General features: G+C 32.8%; 1 protein-coding gene across 1 annotated transcript in view; it reads left to right on the top strand.

The window, feature by feature from the left end:
• Window positions 1-11,088: 11,088 nt before the first annotated feature.
• Window positions 11,089-19,985, top strand: part of LOC103265396 (neurobeachin) — a gene marked incomplete at its 5' end in the record, with an annotated part of 269,835 nt that continues 260,938 nt past the window's right edge. The window contains 2 exons of the mRNA XM_008063067.1: window positions 11,089-11,286; window positions 11,940-12,073. Of these exons, the coding sequence (XP_008061258.1) occupies window positions 11,089-11,286; window positions 11,940-12,073 (332 nt within the window). The remainder of the gene's footprint in view (window positions 11,287-11,939; window positions 12,074-19,985) is intronic.

Here is a 19,985-nt window from a genome sequence, read left to right as displayed (position 1 = left end):
AAGCCTAACTGATAGGAGTAAAAAGTATACAATTACCTCCAAAATTAAAAATCCTTTTAGAGGTTTCCAATACTTGCAGGAGGAGTGAGCTCCTAACAAACTGATCTTTCCACAAATAACCATTCATAAACTCTGGACATAACACTGGAAACATCTACCTGAGGACTCTGGGAATTGAATAAAAAGCAGGCAGATTTTAGAAAGTTGGCAAAACATGGAACATTTGTTGAGTGTGAATTGAGTTCTCCCGTTTTTTACTTTGATAGAAAAAACTTTCTGGCTAGAAAAATTAAGATCAGAAGCTCTAGGACAACCAGCATTGAATGGAGACTGATGTGCAACTCCAGAAAAGAGATAACCAGAAAAGGGTCTGAATTGTATATTTAAAAAAACTCAGCCAGAATGTCTGCCTGACTCCTGAAACCATGAGTAATTATGGCAAACTAATAATAGATTGTACATAAGGTTTCAAAAAGGAACTGAGATTTGAGATACCACACTTTTGAACATGTAAGAGGCATGGTAGTCAAGTATATCTAAAGAAGTGAATAACCCTCCAATACAAAACATTTTCAGAACAATGTAGTCTCCACCAGAAATATTATTCACACCTATCCTAGCATGTAATCCAAAATTACTCATCCTAAAAAAGAGGCAGAAATATGTGACTTATGTTCAAGAGAAGAGAAAGTCAATATATGCCAACTCCAAAATAACCTAAATGTTGGAAATACGTGTTTTTTTTTTTTTTTTTTTTTAATAGAAAGCAGGGTGTATTGACAGGACAGAAAAAGCTCCCGTAGTGGATAGTGGGAGGGGACTGGAAGGGGTTGCCTACATGAGATTTTTAAAGGAGCTATTATAATTAGTAAACTAAAGAAAAGTTACATATAATGAATTCAGCAAATTCCAAGCAAAATAAATTCAGAGAACCAAAGTGGACGTGTTACATTAAAACTGTAGAAAACCAATGCTAAAAAGAAAGCAGCAGAGAACAAACTAGACATTGGTTAGGAGGACAATAATTTGAGTAACTGTACACTGCTCATCTAGGAAACAGAGAAGTGTTAGAGGTTGAATAAAACCTTTTAAAGTTCTAAACACACAAAAAATTGTATCCACTTCGAATCCTTTATTCATTAAAAATATTCGTTAAGTTTTCAAAAGAAATGAAAGGAATTTGTTGTGACAGGTGGCCCCACTTACTGGCTGAAGAAGAAAACTTGGAAGGTTAGGAGTGAATGGTGAACATCATAAATGATAAACATGTGGATAAAAATAAAATAGTCTATCTCTTAATTTTTCTAAAATATCTACAGCTGATTGAAGCAAAAACGATTATACTGTCTTTTTTGGTTTATAATATATATAAATGTAATACTTATGACTGGTGACAGAAAGGTTCTGAGGAGAGACTATGTATGTACCTATATAATTGAAAAGTTTCAATGTTTTATGAAGTATTTGGAGATATAATGATACTGACTACAATTCATTGGCCAAAGTAAAATAAACAAAGTCAGTGTAATCTGTCTTTTCTTGAATTGTAGGTAAATACATATCCAGTGTTTAATTTCTCTATAGCATATGCTATAGACTTCTCTTTCAAATAAAAGGTAACATAAACTCAACTGACTGCAAAAACAAAATTAATGCTCGCTAACTGTACTAAGGTAAACTAAATATAAGTAAGAAGCGTTAACTGATTTAACCACTCATTCTTTTAGTAAATATTTTTTATTCAACAGTTGGTTGCTGTTGTAGGTACTAGTGATACAACAGTGTACAAAGTAGACAAAAATCCCTTGCTTTATTTTGAAGACTATCGAGGGAGAAGACAGATGACATAACTATAATCTATATGTATATATCTCTGTCTATCTCTGTCTTTCTCTATATCTCTGTCTCTATCTAGTGTGCTATATGCTGAGAAGAGCTACGGGATAGGCAGTGCAGGTAAAAACAATGGACAGTGGCAGGCTGCAGTTTTATATAGTGATTGGAGGAGGTCCCACTGGAAACCTCAAAGAGGGGAAGTTACTGCTAGCCAAGTGGATATCTGGGGAAGAGCTTTCCTAGCAATGGCAGAGCAAGGGTAAAGGCACTCACTTGGCAGATTAGAGAACACTGAGACTGTGGTTCCCTGTGACTAGGACAGAGGGACCCAGGGGGAGAGCAGTGGGAGACAACTTCAGAGAGCAGCTCAAGGCTTTTAGGGGATTGTTAGGCTCTCGAATTTTACTCTTAAGTGAGAGGGAGAGCCATTGGAAAGTCTCGAGTGGCTCGACCAGTTTTGGAAGGGTCACTCTGGCTGCTCTTTTAAGTAGGGAGCAAAAGTGGAAAGAGGGAGGCTACTTAGGAGGCTGTTGCAATTATGTTGGTGAAAGGCGATGATGACTTAGACAAGACTGTCAGCATGGGAAAGTATTGGGGCTTGATTGAGTTTTGGGTAAGAGGTCAGCTTTTGGATATATCTTAGAGGGAAAACTAGTTGGATTTTTGGTTATTGTGACTATGAGGCAAAGTAGCAAGAGAAGATTAAGAAAAGCAAGTGATCCCACGACTTTTACCCTGACCAACTGAATTGGAGTTGTCATTTACTGAGATGGGATGACTTGGGAGGAATAAGTTTAGAGAAGGAAGATCAAGAATTTGGTTATGGGCATACTTGTTTGAGATGCCCATTAGAAAGTGTGAAGTAAGTCTGGAGTTTAGGGGAGTCTTTTAACCTGGTGATAAAAAGTTAGTATTGGCAGGATAGCAACAGGATTTAAAGCCATAAGTCTGAATTAAGGTAAATGAAGTGAGTTTAGAAGCAAAAAGTGACTGGGAAATGAGTCTTTGGGGAAGGTGGTATTTGGAGGTGAAGGAGATGCAGAAGACCAGCAAAGAAAAGTGATAAAGAGAGCAAGAGAATATGGAGAAAAAGCAAGAGAGTGTGGTGTCTTATCTTGACCTCCTCTAAGTTAAATCTCCTTTCTCCTATTTTGCGTATGCTGATTGTCAAGTACACAGAGATAATAGTTTAGAAAATACCATAATTATACATGTAACAGTCTTGGAGTAACAATATCAGTACTACTCTATTGTTATAATGACTGAAACAGGTGATTTTGTTTTTACATATGTTCTGTCCATTCTCGCTCTTGCCTTTTTTACAGCTGAGATATATTATGGGCTGAACCGTGTTTGCCCAAAATTCATATGTTGAAGTTCTGACCTTCATGACTCAGAATGTAATTGTAATTGGAGATAGGTTCTTTAAAAAGGTAATTAAGGTTACGTGAGGCCATTGTGATGGACTCTAATCCAATACATCTGATGGTGTCTTTATAAAAAGAAGAAATTAGGACACAGACATACATAGAGGTCAGACTGTGTGAATACAGGGAAGAGAAGGTGGCTAGGTTATCTGCAAACCAAGGAGAGAGACTTCAGAAGAAAACAACCCTACTGTCATCTGAATGTTGGACTTAAAGCTTCCAGAACTGTAAGAAAACAAATTTCTTTTCGTTTAAGCCACTCACACTCTGGTACTTTGTTATGGCAGCCCCAGAAAACTAATATGAGGTACTATTTACATTGTGAGTGCACATAGCTATTCCGTGCTATCCTCTCTTCTTTTAACTCTTTAGTCATAATTGTGTAAATAACGTTATGTGAAGGCTTATCACGTTTCCTTATATCAATGTGTTTTGGCTATCTGTGTTTTCGTTCATTTTATAATACATTCCTCAGGAAGGACTCATGGAAATAATATTTTTGAGAGATGCATTTTGATATTAGTTTATAAGGAGCTTTCACACTTGAAAGTCATTTTGCCTGCCTATAAAATCCTTAACTAACCTTTTATTTCTCTGTCTTAAATATACTACTGATTTTGTTCTGGCATGAACAAAATCAGTAGTATTAGTGTTCAAAGTATGATGAAATCCGATATCCTTTCTGATATCAGGTACTTGTTCTTTTTAGATGTTCAAAGGATTTTTTTCCTTTGTCTTTAAATCCTGTAATTTTGCTAGATAGGTCTTGGTGTTTGGTATTCTGAGTTACTTTCTCAGGTATGTGGTATGCACTTTCATATGTAGTTTGCATCTTTTTAATATTTCAAGAAAGTTTTCTTACATTGTTTAGAATTTGTTCTATTTCCTTGCTTTGCTTTTCTTCAGAGACTTAACTAAACATATTTGACCTACTTTGCTTATCTTTAATATTTCTCTTAAATCACTTCTCTTTCTTTTAAACCTTGATCTCCTTTATTTTTCTCTTCCATTGTAAAATTTAATATAAAATAGAATTTACAGAAAAACTATAAGCACAATACCAAGCAATTTTTTGAACCATTTGAAAGTTAAGTCCTGGCGTGATGCCCCATCGTCCCTTAACATTATGTTCCTACAAACAAGTGCGTTCTTTTACATAATTATCATATAACATAACATCAGGAGATTTCTTTTGCATAATTATCATATAACATAACATCAGGAGATTAACATTATGTTTCACTATCATCTAGTCCTCAGACTTCATTAAAATTTTGCTAATTGTGCCATAATGTCCTTTATGGGAAAAAGGTCCAGTTTACTGCATTTACATTATGGTAGATCTTTGGTCTTGTGAACGGAACATTTTTTTTGGAGTTGAGGTCTCAATTGTTTCCCAGACTGAAGTGCAGTGGCATGGCACTGCAGCCTGGAACTTCTGGGCTAAAGCAATCCTCACTCCTCAGCTTCCTGAATAGCTGGGCCTGCAGGCACATGTCACTACGCTTGGCTAATTTTTTGCTTTTTTTTTGGTTAAGACAGTGTCTTGCTATGTTGCCCAGGCTGGTGTCTAACTCCAGGGCTCAAGCAAACCTTCTTCCTCACCTTTCCAAAGTGCTGGGAGTAAAGGCATGAGCCATCAAGCCCTGTCTGGAACAGTTTTTAAGTCTTTCTTTCATTTTACATACGGATACCCTCTTCACCTAGGCAGCTGTTAGCATTGTTTTTCCGGCCAGGTCACCTCCTACACCCTGAGGGATGCCCTTCTAACCCTTCCTTAGTTGGACCTCCCTACGCTGGGCCAGGCTCTTGAGAGGATACCCTCCCCATCGTATTGAGCCTCAGTCCTCTTTGCTTCCTCCTAGGAAGCTCACTTATTCATGTGCTGCCCTCTTCCTGGAACTGTGACACCCCATACCAGCTTGTTTCCTTAGGCAGATGTGCTCCCACCCTCTGGATTCTGCCTTTCTTGCCTGACTGCCTCCTTGTGTGGATGTACTCCTTATCTCCCCAGCCTTCAACAACCTGTGCCAGGCAGCCATCTTTGTGGTTGCCCTCAGCTTTCTCACGCTCTGACATGCCACACCACTCCCCAAATGATTGCTTTCTAAAACCCCACTCTCCCTCTTCTCTCAGGCAGGGCCCGTCTCATCCTTTTTGGACTTTGACTTCACACAGGGAAGTCCTTGTAGGTGGACACTCTCCTTACACAAACTCAGATGTTACTTCAGAGAACAGCCCACTCCTTTACATTCTTATTTTTTATGTTGATGCCTTATCACTCTCAGAATCTGGCATCCAGAATTGGGTAGCTCTCTTAGGGATACCTGCCTGCTCTACTTGTGCTCTGATGTTTTGCAGCAAATTGCTCATTCTCTGCCCCAATTTGCTCACACCAGTGTGATTGCCCTCATCATCCTACTCATCTTTGACAACCAAGACTAAGGAGCACTCGTATGTGAATGCCCTCTGCTTGGAGCCTGTCTCTGCTTTGCAGAGATCCTTTCCTTACTCTGCACAGACTCTGGCTTCTGTGCCTGTCTACCCCCGAGGGTGGACACCCTCCTCATCTCTCTGGGCTTGGGCCCCATGCTCCTCCCTTATATTGATACACTCTTCACTCAGCTCAGGGTTCTGCCACCCTACCCTGCTGGCCTCTGCAGCTTTTCCCCTATACCCTTAGTGTGGGCTTCTACCTTGCTTAGTCTTACCTGGTAGCTTTATGAATTCGTAGGAAGCGAGGAAGAAGAGGAAGAGGTAAAGAGCTTCATTTCTTTGTTTAAACATTTTTAACAGCTTTTTAACTAAAATATAATTCACACAAAATTCATTCATTTAAAATGTACCAAGAAAAGCTGGATTTTGATAGAGATTGTGTTGAATCTGTAGATCAATTTTGGTGAAGTTACCATCTTAACAATATTAAGTCTTCCAATCCGTGAGCACTGGGTGTCTCTACTGGGTCCTTATAATTTTTAAAAAAGGTGTTTTGTAGCTTTGGGAGTGTAAGTCTTGGACTTATTTTATTAAATTTATTCTTTATTATTTTAATATTTTTATGCTTTTTAAAAAATTTCATGTTCAGATTTTTCTTTGCCAGTATATAGAAATACAGTTGATTGTTGTGTATCGATTATGTATTCTGCTATCTTGCTGAACTTGTTCATTAGCGCTAACACTTTTCTTGTGGATTCATTGGGATTTTCTGTAAGATTATGTCATCTGTGAATAGAGATAATTTTACTTCTTTCCAATCTGAATGCCTTCTTTTTCCTTTTTCTTGCCTAATCCCCTCACCTGGAACCTCCATTACAGTATTGAATAGAAGTAGACAGATAGGTATCCTTGTCTTATTCCAGATCTTAGGGGGAAATCTTTTGTTCTTTTAGCATTATGTTGTTAGCTGTGGGTTTTTTCTAGATTCCTTTTACCTGATTGAGGAAACTCTATTCTGTTCCTAGTTGCTTGAATGCTCTTTATCATAAAAGAGTATTGGATTTTTCAGTTTTTCTGCATCTATTGAGATAATATTAATATGTTAATCAGTCTATGTATAGGTTTGTCAGTTTTGTTGATCTTTTCAAAGAATCAGCTTTTGGTTTTAGACATTTGCAGGTACAGATTTCTGTCTAAGTACTGCCTTAGATGCTTATGTTTTTGTATTCATTTATTTTCTTTCATCTCAAAATATTTTATAATTTTCCCTTTGATTATTTCTTCTTTAACATATTGTTTGTTTAGGAAAGTGCTTATTTTCACATATTTGTGAGTTTTCCAAATTCCTTTATATTAGAGAATATGTTTTGTATTATATCTATCCTTGTAAATTTATTCAGGTTTGGTTTATTACTCATCGTTGATCTGTTCACGAGAATGTTTCATGCGTACTTTATTTTATTTTTTACTTATAGCATTATTTCATTTCATTTTATAGATGTGGGGTACTTTAGAAGAATATTTATCTGTTGCTAGGTGGTGTGCTTGAGACATGTCTGTTAGGTCTATCTGGTTTTTGCTCAAGTTTTCTCTTGTTGATCTTCTACCTAGTTGTTCTATCCATTGAAAGCTGGTTATTGAAATGTCCAACTTTATTGCTGACTTGTCTGTTTTTCCCTTCATTTCTTTAGTTTTTTAAAAAATGTATTGTGGGGCTTTGTTGTTAGGTATGCTTATATTTATGATTGTTTTATATTCCTTATAGGTTGGCTTTTATCTTTATACTATGTCTTTTTAATCTCTAATAATGTATTTTTTTAAAGTCTATTTTGTCTTAAGTTTAGAACAGCCACTCCAGCTTTCTTTGTTTCTTGATATTTTTTCCATTTTGTTTACTTTAAATCTGTTTGTATTTTTTAATCTTATGTGTCTCCTATAGTGAGTATATTATTAGAGCTTGCTTTATTATCCAACCTGACAGATCGTGGCTTTTTATTTTATTATTTATTCTATTCATCTTTAGTGTTATTAATGATTTAGTTAGATTTATACCAGTCATTTTACTTTTTGTTAGCTTTGATCTCATGTTCTTTTTATTCCTTTCATTTTCATTCATTTAATTATTTTCTAATGTAGCATTTTCATTTCTTTAACAAATGTTTAACTCTATTTTTCTTTTTAATTTTTTCTTTAGTGATTACTATAGGGCTTACCTTTTACATCTTATCGGGATCAGCTTCAGATTTATACTAACTTCATTCTAATGAGATATAGAAGTGTTGCTCTTATATAACTTTGTTGTGTCTTCTCCTATTTGGTGATATTTTCGTTATGTATACAGAGGGTTCCCAAAAGTGTATACACATTTTAGGAAAGAAAAAAACTGTATTAAACTTGAAATACTTAATATATACCAATAACAAAAGATGAATACAAGTCATGTTTGATTTCTGTAATTACAAGAGGTGCTCAAAGTGGTTACCAATAGCGTCCAGACACTTCTGATTATGGCAAACTAAAAGTAATACATAGATAACATCTCTTAAAATGTGTGTATATTATAACTCTATATACTACATATATGGTAACATAGTATATCTTTAGATGTTATAAACCCAATACTATTTTATTATATTTCTTAGAAAAATAAAGAAGATTTAGAATGTGTTTATGGATTTTGTTATATTAATCTTCTTGTTTGTCTTTTTGGATATTTTCATTTGTTTCTGTGGATTCAGTCACCATCTAGAGATGTTTTTGTAATTTATTCTAGCTTTGGTACCACCCATCTCTTTTGAGGGGTCCACATTAAAAAGCCTGCCTCACATTCCTCTCATTTGAATTCAGTCAGTATAAAATATGCCCATATCTTCTCTTTATCTCTTAAAATAATTGTAACAGCTCCATTGAAGTATATTTACATATCATATAGCTCACTCATTTTAAACGTACAAGTAAATTATTTTTGATAAACTTACATAGTTGTACAAACAGCACTGCAATCTATTTTTAGCGCATTTATATCATCCCATAAAGATTCTACATGCCTGTTTGCAATCACTCCTCATTTTTGTCCCTGTCCTCTTCATACCCTTTTATATAACAGTTCTCCCTCTGAAATCTTTCTAAAAGAAATAATGTAAGGTTTATATAAAGGCTTACCATACTTTTATGTGTAATTTTATAGACTTGAAAATAACCTAATATCACAAATGGAGAAAAATAAGAAAATTATTATATTTATGTAATGTATTATATGTCTTATCATTTAAATTATATTATACATTTTTTAAAACATAAAAGTGCTCAATTTAATTATGACATGACCTTTTTTGCTCCTACAAACCAAAATAGGGCATTATGTTCTTTGTTTCATGGACTCAAAACAATTAAGACCAATCTCTTCTAGATAAAGATAGGTTTTATTAGACATCTTAAACTTCCACAAAAAGATTTTAAAACTTGAGGAGAATATATTAAGAATCGTTCATTTCAATGTAAGCAATATGAACAAAACAAAAGCAAGCCTTTTGTTCCAGAAAATGGGATGTACAAACATTGTGGCAAAAATAAAACGCAGACATGGAAAAGCTAATTCAGTGTTTTGCCACACATTTTTGCAGTATTTATTGCAATCACTATTTTTATAAAGCAGGTATGTTGAGTTTTTAAGCATCTTAGTGATGACACTATCCTCCCCATCCAGGGAAAAACAAAAAAGTTCAGAAGAAACAGTGAAATACTTCAGACTACAGTATATACACGTTTTGAATTATTATGCTGTTCTTATCTTGGCATATGCCTAGTAACTAATGATGGGCATTCAGTTTTGTTTTAGAAAATTTCTTTAGAAACTAGCCCAAAAGTAGAAAACTGACTAAATTTGACCTGTTATATTTGATCTGCAATGTTTTACATGTTTGAATTAAATTTAAAAATTGGGTGATTTCATACAAAAATCCAGATTTCATGATTCTCTTAAAAAAATATGAAAGAATTTTGCAATGTCCAACAATAATTTACTTTAGCTAAGCTATGGGGGCCACTTTTATGCAAGACATGGTTTGAGCAAGTCCTACCTGGCCCACTTTCCTAACCTATATACATATTTATGTGCCGCCTGTAGGAACTTGAATTTGAAACATTTGACTTAACCTTATGATTTTAGAGTAAGAAAATTGGAACCATATCAGCTAAGTGATTTCCTAAGCATCAAAAGAACAGTTGGAGGCAGAATCAGGGTTATAATTCTTATGATTTCACTATCAATTCATTGAATACTGACTATAAGTCAGAAAACTTAGAATTATGTCCTGGCTCCCTTTTTTCTACATCTAATTTCTGAAACATTCAGTTTTCACAGTTGTAAGTTTAAAAAAAAAGTACTGATACTGTAATTGTTGCAAAGGTTAAATATCTGTAGAAAAATTTAGCCACTTCTTACGATGTTTATCTTGTAACAGCTAGCACATTTTTATTTCTTGTCTTTTATATAAAGTAATAGCATGTTTTAATGAATGAGCTTTTCTTCTGAGTTTAATATGTATATTGTGATAGGATTATGGAGTGGCATTGGCATTTAATATGTTGATATGCTTTTTGGTGATGATATACATATTCTTGCACATCAACTTTTTTTGAGTTGGAATCTCACTCTGTTGCCCAGACTGGAGTACAGTGGCACAAGCATGGCTGACTGCAGCGTCAATCTCCTGGACTTAGGTTATCCTTCTGCCTCAACTCCCCCCGAAGGACAGAGACTACAGCCATGCCACCACCATGTTTAGATAATTATTTTTATTTTTATTTTGTACCCAAGAGGTCTCACTATGTTGCCCAGGCTGATCTTGAACTTCTGGGCTCAAGCAGTTCTCCCTCCTTGACCTCCCAAAATGCTGGGATTTACAGATATGAGCCACCGTGCCTGGATACACGTCAACTTTCTTAATGGTCTCAACTGATAGTAATTTTATAAATGAGCAATTTGTGTTCCAGGTACTGCATATTTATAGAAATATTTTTGAAAACATTAACAAGGAAAATTGAACTTGTCCTATGAAGTATTAAAATATTATGTATATAAATATCACCTGATTTTTATATTTTTTCTAATAAAATTATTTTTGTCAGGTATCAGAAACTTAGTGAAAATGACTATCTCATTATCTTTATTAGCATAATAAAACTTAACTTTCATAGAACTGAAGAGACAATGACAAAATAAATAACACCACTGACTAGTGCCTGACACGTGGAAGGCACACAAGAAATATTTTTTATTATATTATATTTCATTATATTTTTATTATAAGTTTTTCTCTGCTTTGAACTTTAGAGTTTTATGATGTTACAATTTGAAAGAGTGCTTACTTTAGTTTTGTTTTTTCAGAGTACCTTCAAGTTTAAATCTGAGAGTGACATTCATTTGGCAGAACATCATAAACAGGTTCTGTATGATGGGAAGCTTGCAAGTAGTATTGCCTTTACATATAATGCTAAGGCCACCGATGCTCAACTCTGCCTGGAATCATCTCCAAAAGAAAATGCATCAATTTTTGTGCATTCCCCACATGCTCTGATGCTTCAGGTAGGTGAATGGTGGCCTAATTTTCATGTTCTTCTCAGCAGTTGGCAATATCTTTATTTTATATGTCAAACTTTGCTCATCTGTAATTTTGGAGTTTTTTTTCTTTTTTGGTTTTCCAGTTCTTCAGAGTAGCTTTTGCCTTCTACCTTTTTTGTGCCAATATACTTTACTTTGGACTTATCTCCTTAGTAGGAAATCTATCATATCTGTTATCTTGTATATTCTGTGTCCTTTGAGATAAAATTAGTTGTTTAACTGAACAAAGTATAAAAATATACTTTGCTTTAAAAAGGTGTTGCTAATGCTGCCTATCATAAAAATTACCTGAGCAGCTTTAAGTCCGTTAGTAGTATTTCTTATTTTGAACAAACTTTTGATTTTAGTTTCATCATTTTAAAGTAAAGATCTCTCAACTTGGGATTTTTAAAAGTGATTAAAAAATTAAAAATTTTTAATTTTAAAGTAATTTAAAAGTGATTATGCAAAGAATTTTCCATTTCTTATTGTATATATGTATAAAAATTATAAAATTGAGAGCTTTTAAATTGTCACAGTATGTTGATTAGTTCTTTTATAAAGATACGTGGAGCAAGGAAATAGTGATGAAAATTATGCTATAGAAGTTCCGTAAACATTTTTGTCTTTGAACATAGGATGTGAAAGCTATAGTAACACATTCAATTCATAGTGCAATTCATTCAATTGGAGGGATTCAAGTGCTTTTTCCACTTTTTGCCCAACTGGACAATCGGCAACTCAATGACAGTCAAGTGGAAACAACTGTTTGGTAAGTCTTCTGTGAACATAAAATGCTGATATTTTATACACACTTAGATTTTGCATAGTATACTCAGTGCTGTGTATGACAATATTTGGGTTTTGTACTTGAAGTACTAATTTATTTATTTTTTTTTAGAAATAAGGCAGATCTACACAATAAAAAAGAAAACCTGAAACTTAGATTCTTCCTTGATAATAAATTAAAGATTCTTACCAAGTATACTATAATGGTTATGATCTGCAGTTGAGCAAACAATGTTAATTCTCACCTTATCCTTTGAAAATACTCATGGTTTAAGTTGTCCATGAAATCTTGTCAGGTCGAAGAAAATTACTAGGGTAAAGTTTATTCACAAGAATAGTATTTAATAGCAGTTACATAATGTATATCTCAAAGAGTGGTGTTATTTTATAATGTGTTTGTCAAGCCATAAAGACTAGCATAATACTAATTGACATTAGCTTCTACTTACATAGTATATGTTTGAGGACCAAATCTAACCAGTGGCATATCCATGCTTCTGTAAAAATTAAATATCTTTTAATGAGGTTGATTTCATGTGCAATTTTTATAATTTTCCTTTTACAAAAATGTACCTTATGTACCAGACTCTGATTTAATGTTATTATATCTTAGAATCTTTTATAAAGTAAGTTAAAAATGAATTCTAACAGCTGTTTTGGCTATGTACATTGCTATTCTTGGGGATCTTCATGGACAAATTATATAGATAAACATTAATTTTTACTCCAAAAGTAATATAGGAATGCTTGATTAGCATGTAGAATGAGATCCTTCATGGGTTGTGCAACTTTGATTCAGTGGAAAAACTAGTGAGTTAAGGCATGTGAAAAGTTGAAGGTCCAATGATACATAATATATGAATTTCTCATATTTATTATATAAATTAGTTATTCATGAAATTCTGTTTTAGTATTGCTAATAAGATTGTTATTGTTTTGGGATCATCTTTATATAGCACTTACATCTAAATATAGATTTGACCTGTACATTTACAACATTTACTTCCCATCTATGGGTTGTGCTGTTTTTTTTTTTTTGGATGTCAATACAATTTTGAGGTTGAAATTTTGAAAGAAAAAGCTTTGAAATGAATCTTGAGGTCATGTCCTGCTATGGTACTGCTTTACTGTGATGTCTTAAATAATCTCATTGAGAGACAGATCAGCTTAGCGGAAAAATCAAAAATTAAATTCCAGACCCGTGTTTAAAATATTAAAAAATATTTAAAATATTTTGCTATTTATTATCTAAATGAACCAGGACACATTATGATCAGTAATTTAAAACTTAATAAGTACCATGTAAAGAAGTTGGAGATGAAGCAGCCAGTAGAAAACTCCATGTGTACTTTAAATATTTCTTATGAATTAATATGAGATACATATATTATAAAATCTCCATGGTGCTAAAACCGTATTTAACAGTTTATCTGCTTCATTCATCCAAGACAGATGATTATTTTTAACTGCCTGTCTTCAAAACTCACTTTAATATTTATATTATATCTTAGTATTTAAGTTGAATTTATTCCATTATGGACATAAAATACAGTGTGATGAGTCAGCATACCTATTTTCATTTTGATTTGCTTGTTTTTAGTTCTTTTATGCCATTCATTTAAATTTTTCACTGTATTAATAATTCCAGTGTTATATATCTTATGTTTTTAAATATACAATAAGAAAGATAACACTCTCCCCTTTAATAATAATATGCACTCAGTTCTAAGCTACCCTGTGATTTCGTTATGTGCTGTTTTGTATTCTTATATATTAATGTTTCATTAATTGTTTCAAAACCCTTAATGTCTGAGGTTTACTCTTTGGTAGATAATTTGTGTGTGTCAGTAAAATAGTTTTTTTGTTTTTTAAAGTTTTGAAGGGGGCCATTATAGAAAAGTATGTACATCAATGACACAATCTTTCATTTTTCAAAATATTAACAGCAAGTTGTTAAATAGCATTGCTGCCACCATTTGAAGACTACTTATTCTTGACTATGCCAGGGTTGATAGACTTTCTTGTTTTATAGTTATATCATCAATTCATATAGATAAGTGGGACCTTGAAATAGGAGTTATCTTATTTTTAGTCAATATTAAACCTCATCTCTACAATAAATAAAAAAATCAGCCGGGTATGGTAGCGCATGCCTGTAATTCCGGCTACTTGGAAGGCTGAGTCGGAAGGATCACTGGAACCCATCAGGTCGAGGCTGTGGTTGGCCGGGAGTGGCCACTGCACTCCAGTCTGGGCAACAGAGTGAGACTCCAACTCAAAAATAAATAAATAAATTTTTCCAGAATTAGGAGAATCTTCCAGAGATGATTCAGTATACTCTTTTTTAGAAATCTGTTTGCATACCAATACATGACAAAAAGTTACACATGAACTATTATCTAATTTTAAATTACTTTTTGAAGAAATTGAGCTAAGTTCTAAAATAAGTTACTTCTGAGCATTCTGTGTTTCAAGCGAAGCATTTTATCTTCCATGCACTTTTCTCTACTAAGTAATCCCTTTTTTTGGACACTTTTTACTGTTTCTGTAAGCCTTACCTCTGTTGGCAGTACTTTACCATTTTTGTCAGTCTCAGTGAATTTTTACTGTATGTAGGAGATGTAAAATTTTTAAATTTATTGAAGAAATAGTCTTGTTTTCTAGAGCCTTCAAAGATGGCCTTGTAAGTGCAAGAGAATTTTTGTGGTTCTTTTTTTTTTTTTTAACAAAGGCTACTTATTATAGTTATTATTATGTTATGGACTTTCAGGTCATACTTGAGTTCAAATCCTGAGGTACTATTTATTATTAGTGCAAATTTTGATATGCTATTGACTTTTATTTGCGTCAGTTTTCATCATAAGTTTAAAATAATAATAGCTTATAGGATTATTTAGACTTAGTGCAATAAAATATATAGATCACACACAACACTCAGTGCATTTTGGTTTTAATTATTATGATGACAGTGAGCTAGCTACTCTTACAGGGGTGTCGTTAACACTGTAGTTTTATGTAAAAATATTATGTATCATTAATCTTTGAAGAATAGTTTGCTTTAAGGCCCATATTAGTTTATGTTAGCATTTTTTTCTGATGATGCTATTTACAGTAGAGAAGTATTTAATTTAAATAATTAAGTAGAACATATTTTGAATTTCAGTTGTAATGATAAAAACTGGTTTTGAACCATCTATAAGTTTTTAAGATATTGTGGCTTAAAATTGAAGGACGTAACTCAGGTGTGGAAGTCCATGCTAACTCATAGAAACCTGGACAGTTTTAGGATAGATTTCTCTGAGTTGGGTTTAGATACTAAAGGAGTTTAGATACTCCTTTAGTATCTAAATCTCCAGGAATAAATTTTATTTTCTTTGAACTTGTAGTTAGTTGTTATCATGGTTCAAACAATTTAAGCAACAAAAATAGTAGATAAACATTGTTGAACTGAATCACATTGCTTGTGAAAACACAGATAATATTTTTGAGGTGATCTATTTTTGAAAAATAAATTAAACTAGTGTGTGATTTTATCCTGCTTTTAATTATTCTTGATTACCTTGAGTATTTTTCCCAAATAATCAAGGCTAATTAGTGTTCTTGTCATACCTTGAGAACTAATATTATTTTATATTGGACTAGTTGGTTTTATTCATTCCCATGACTATTGAGAGAAATAGCTAAGCAAATTGTCTTTCACTAGATATTTAATATTGTTTAATGACTAAAAAGTGAGTAAATGATTAATAAATAAATTGAAGAAGCACAATTTCAACTCTGATGTGATATCATCTTCCATATTTTATGTCTAGAAATGACTCCGTAAATTAAATAGAAACTTTATTTTCCTTGAATTGAATGACCACATAGATTGACTGCAAATGACACATCCTTCTTACCTTGGGCTGGTTGTTTTCAAGAAGATTATGTAATTTTGTAGGTGATACAAAACAAAATCTTCCTCTTTGTTTAACTTAAGAAGACTGCTTTGGAAAGGTATATGTTTTCTGGAACAAGCTACAAATTGAGTTTTGTGTATCAGACAATTAAAAATACATTAAGAGAGTAATTTTCATTAGCGACAGTGCCATGCACCACATGACTGTTTTCTTGGTGTCAGACAGATATGGGCTCAGACCCTTATTTTGTGATATACTGTCTGATCTTAGGTAATGGGAATGTTCATGGGTGTGTAGTAATAGTACATGGCATTTATTGGGTACTTACTATGTGCTAGTAACTTTAAAAAAAATAAATTTTATCGTGTGTATTTTAGGTATGCATCATGATGTTATGGGATGCATACAGATAGTAAAAAGATTACTAAAGTGAAGCAAATTAACATGTCTGTCATCTCGTACAGTTACATAGTTTCTTTTTTTGAGTGGTGGACAAAAGCAGCTAAAATCTGCTAAGTATAAATCCCATAAATAGACAATTTTATCACCTGTGGTCCTCATGTTGCACTTTAGATCTTATTAGATGTATTTATTCATCCTGCATATCTGCTAGTTTGTATCCTCTGACCTACATCTCCCCATTTCCAAGCCCTGCTGCCCCTTGCTTTTGGTAAACCACTGTTTTGTTCTTTATCACTGTTTTGTTCTTTATCTCTGTATATTTGAACTTTGCCAGTCATGTGTTTTCTCATTTAAGTATTTACTGAAGAAGAGAGAAAGTGAATTATTTGCTCAAGATCACATAGATTTAATAAGTGGTGGAACCATGGTTCTGATTCTGAAAGCCTGACTCCAGAGCCCTCACTCTAAACCACTATGGACTATGCTGAGAATCACTTTTGCCAGCTGTGGATGATTTTAATAAATGCCAACTTTATCTGGTTGTAATATGAATTAAGATAGTATATATAAAGTATGTACCATAGTGTCTGGTACATAGTTGGATTTTAATGAGTTTTCTTTCTGTTTTCCTCAGTGAGTACTGGATAGTCTATTGATGGGATGTAACTGTTTTATTACTAAAATTTATTTTCATCTTTTTATAGGCTATGATGCATTTTAAAAATTACAGATCAATTTCAAGTGATAAATGAATTATTTTTAGCTTATAAATATTATCTTACTAAAAGTAGTCTTTTTGTTTTTAACCCGTTGCACTTGGATGTCCCCTTTGAGAAGGGTTCATGGTAAATCCAGCAAACCACTCTGATGTCCCTGCTCAGGGGACATAAAGAGATTGCTGGTGATTATACAGGACAAACTTATACAAAAACAAATTTTCCAAAAATGTATGTTTCCTTGAAGTTTTCCTTTCAAATTGCACAAGGAAGCAAATAAAGAGAGGAAAATATACTGAGATATACGTTAAAAAATATTACCTGGCATCATGTAGAAAGAGAATATGTGAAGTTCTTTAACAGTGGTGCTGTCAATTCTTTGTAACAGAAAGTAGCGATAAGGAGCATTTGTAAAGAAAAGTACCTGTGAATATACCCTTTGTATCATATGGTGTAACTTGAAAAATAGATAAGCAAGTTACTGTAGCCTTAAAAGAAAGAGACTTTCAAAGTTGAAGGCAGATTGTATTGAAGGATTGAGTGACACAGATCAAATATATCTACCTGCACTAAGTCAGAAAAGTAAAATTGGAAAAGTAATATTCTTTTGATAAATTTCATTTTGTGATTTCATAATTTACAATTATAAATTTTTTATCAATTTATTTAACTTGCAGAACATGGCAAAACAAAAAGACAAAAGTTAGAGTTATAATATAAACAGCAGTGAAGATGAGTTAGATTTAGACTCATCTTTGTGGTTTTCAGGAATCACGAGCGTGTCCTTGTGCATCTTCTTCAGACAACAGACTGGACAATAAATTACACATTATTAATGTGAGAGGAAGAAAACGAGACTGCATTGTCTGCTTGAATAGAAAAACACCAGGTGGATGACGTCAGACAAATTACTATGGCATAACTTGTATCAATGAACCTGCAATGCATGTCGTTGGTTGTTTCACATGTTATCATATGTTACAAAAAATATAAGAAATCAAATTTTGTTTTTTTGTTATAAATAAGTTCCTCAATGTCCAGCATTCCATTATTAGCCAAATATCATTACAATAAAATAATTGTTTCCAGCACTATATTATTTAATATGAAGTGATTCGTTTTTCACTGTCTTGTAAAGTGTGGTTGAGTTGCTGGTAGGTGATCCATGAGATGTCTCTGAGTGCAAAGGGCTAATTGTGATAAATACAGATTGTTGGATGGACTAATTGATGGGATACAAGATATAAAAAAATTCAGAATCATGATTCATAATCATTCTTAATATGTCAGTGATCCTGACATATTAAGAATCCTCTTGCAATGTGAATATTTATGACTCATTAATTTGTTTAGTGAACTTAAGTCACTTTTTTAATATTTTAAATTTTTAAAGATGTGGGGTACGATTCAGAATTAGGTATACAAGTGGATGTCATACAGGAAAAGTTTGGGTCTCCCTTTGGTTCCCACTTTGCCTGGTTAGAGATCAGGTACAGTCACTATTTTTTAAAAATTGTCTTGCTAATCAAAATTGCTCTAGTAATTGACTTGAATTTTACAGCCATCTTAATAATTAAGTAGTCTCTTAATAATTAAATAGTTCATTGTAATGTCCTGATTATCATTATTGACTTATGTAAAGCAACAAAATTATGTGAACATTTTAAATATTTAAGTGTCTCACTACCTTGACCATATTTCCCTATGCGCTTAAAATGACATGAAAATCCTTTTTCTGACCATGTTTCCTGATTTTTCATTCAGGAAAACTACCTGTTATACATACAGTGTTAAAATTTTATTAATACTTTCAGTAAAATCAACGTAAAAATGATATATGGCTGCTATTAATAGGCAAAAGAAGTAAAATTAGTACCTGTTTATAATGATTGTTTGTTATATGGGGGTTGCTGTTCTTATAAGAGAGAAGAAAATTTTTAATTTAGTTTCCAAACATTTAAAATATTTTTTATCAGACTGTGGCTTATCCGATTATATATTCTTTATATTTTTCAGAAAAACATGTGCCGTGGACACTTCTTAACAGTCATATTTGCTTGTTTGCTCTTTAATGTAATTACTAAGTTGATAAGAAAAAATTACTAAGTTGATAAGGAAAAGCATTCTTTGAAGTTAAACGTATACATTGTGTGCATATCTACGACCATTAGAGGAGAAAATCTAAATAATTTGTTGGTGAGATTTGACTACAATAAAATGGAAATTTTATTGAATTCACTACAAATTTGTAAGGAGTAAAAAATAAAATACATTAGGTAATCTATCTGAAGCAGGGAAATTATGATGTGATGTTTAAATGACTTTCTCTTCTTCAGACAACTCCTTTTTAATTAGTAGAGTTTTTATAGAAGTCTAAAAACAAAGTCTATATTGCATATATAGCAATTTAATGAGTTTTTCGCCTCTTACTAAGAAAGGACATTTACTCTTCTTTTAGATTTATGGTTTATGATTTATTGACATGTCAAATAAACTGTTTTTCTATTACACATTTTAAAGTACTTTTCATAATCAGTGATTGCTTTTCTACAATAATTCTTTTATAAAAAAATTTCTTTAGTGAATTCCACTTTTAATGCTATACTATTCTCTGTTCTTTAGTTTTCAGCACTTAATTTTATTCTGTAAATTTTTCTCTGCCCTAATACAAAACTTCTGTTTTATCAGTGACCCTCCATTTCCCACCTCCTACCACAAAAAAGACATCTTTTTGACAATAAGGTTAACTACACAAGATTCATTGCAGAAATCTTAGTAACCATGGAGACACATCTTTATTGAGCTTGTTGCTGCACTAATTTTTCCCTAGTTTTAATTTCCACATTCTCTGTCCCTTAATATTTTCAGTCCTATATCT

Source organism: Carlito syrichta, unplaced genomic scaffold (assembly GCF_000164805.1).
Source record: "Carlito syrichta isolate Samal-C Ts95f unplaced genomic scaffold, Tarsius_syrichta-2.0.1 Scaffold306519, whole genome shotgun sequence".
In the NCBI taxonomy this organism is placed as follows: domain Eukaryota; kingdom Metazoa; phylum Chordata; class Mammalia; order Primates; family Tarsiidae; genus Carlito; species Carlito syrichta.
This window is presented reverse-complemented; position numbering and strand designations above follow the sequence as displayed.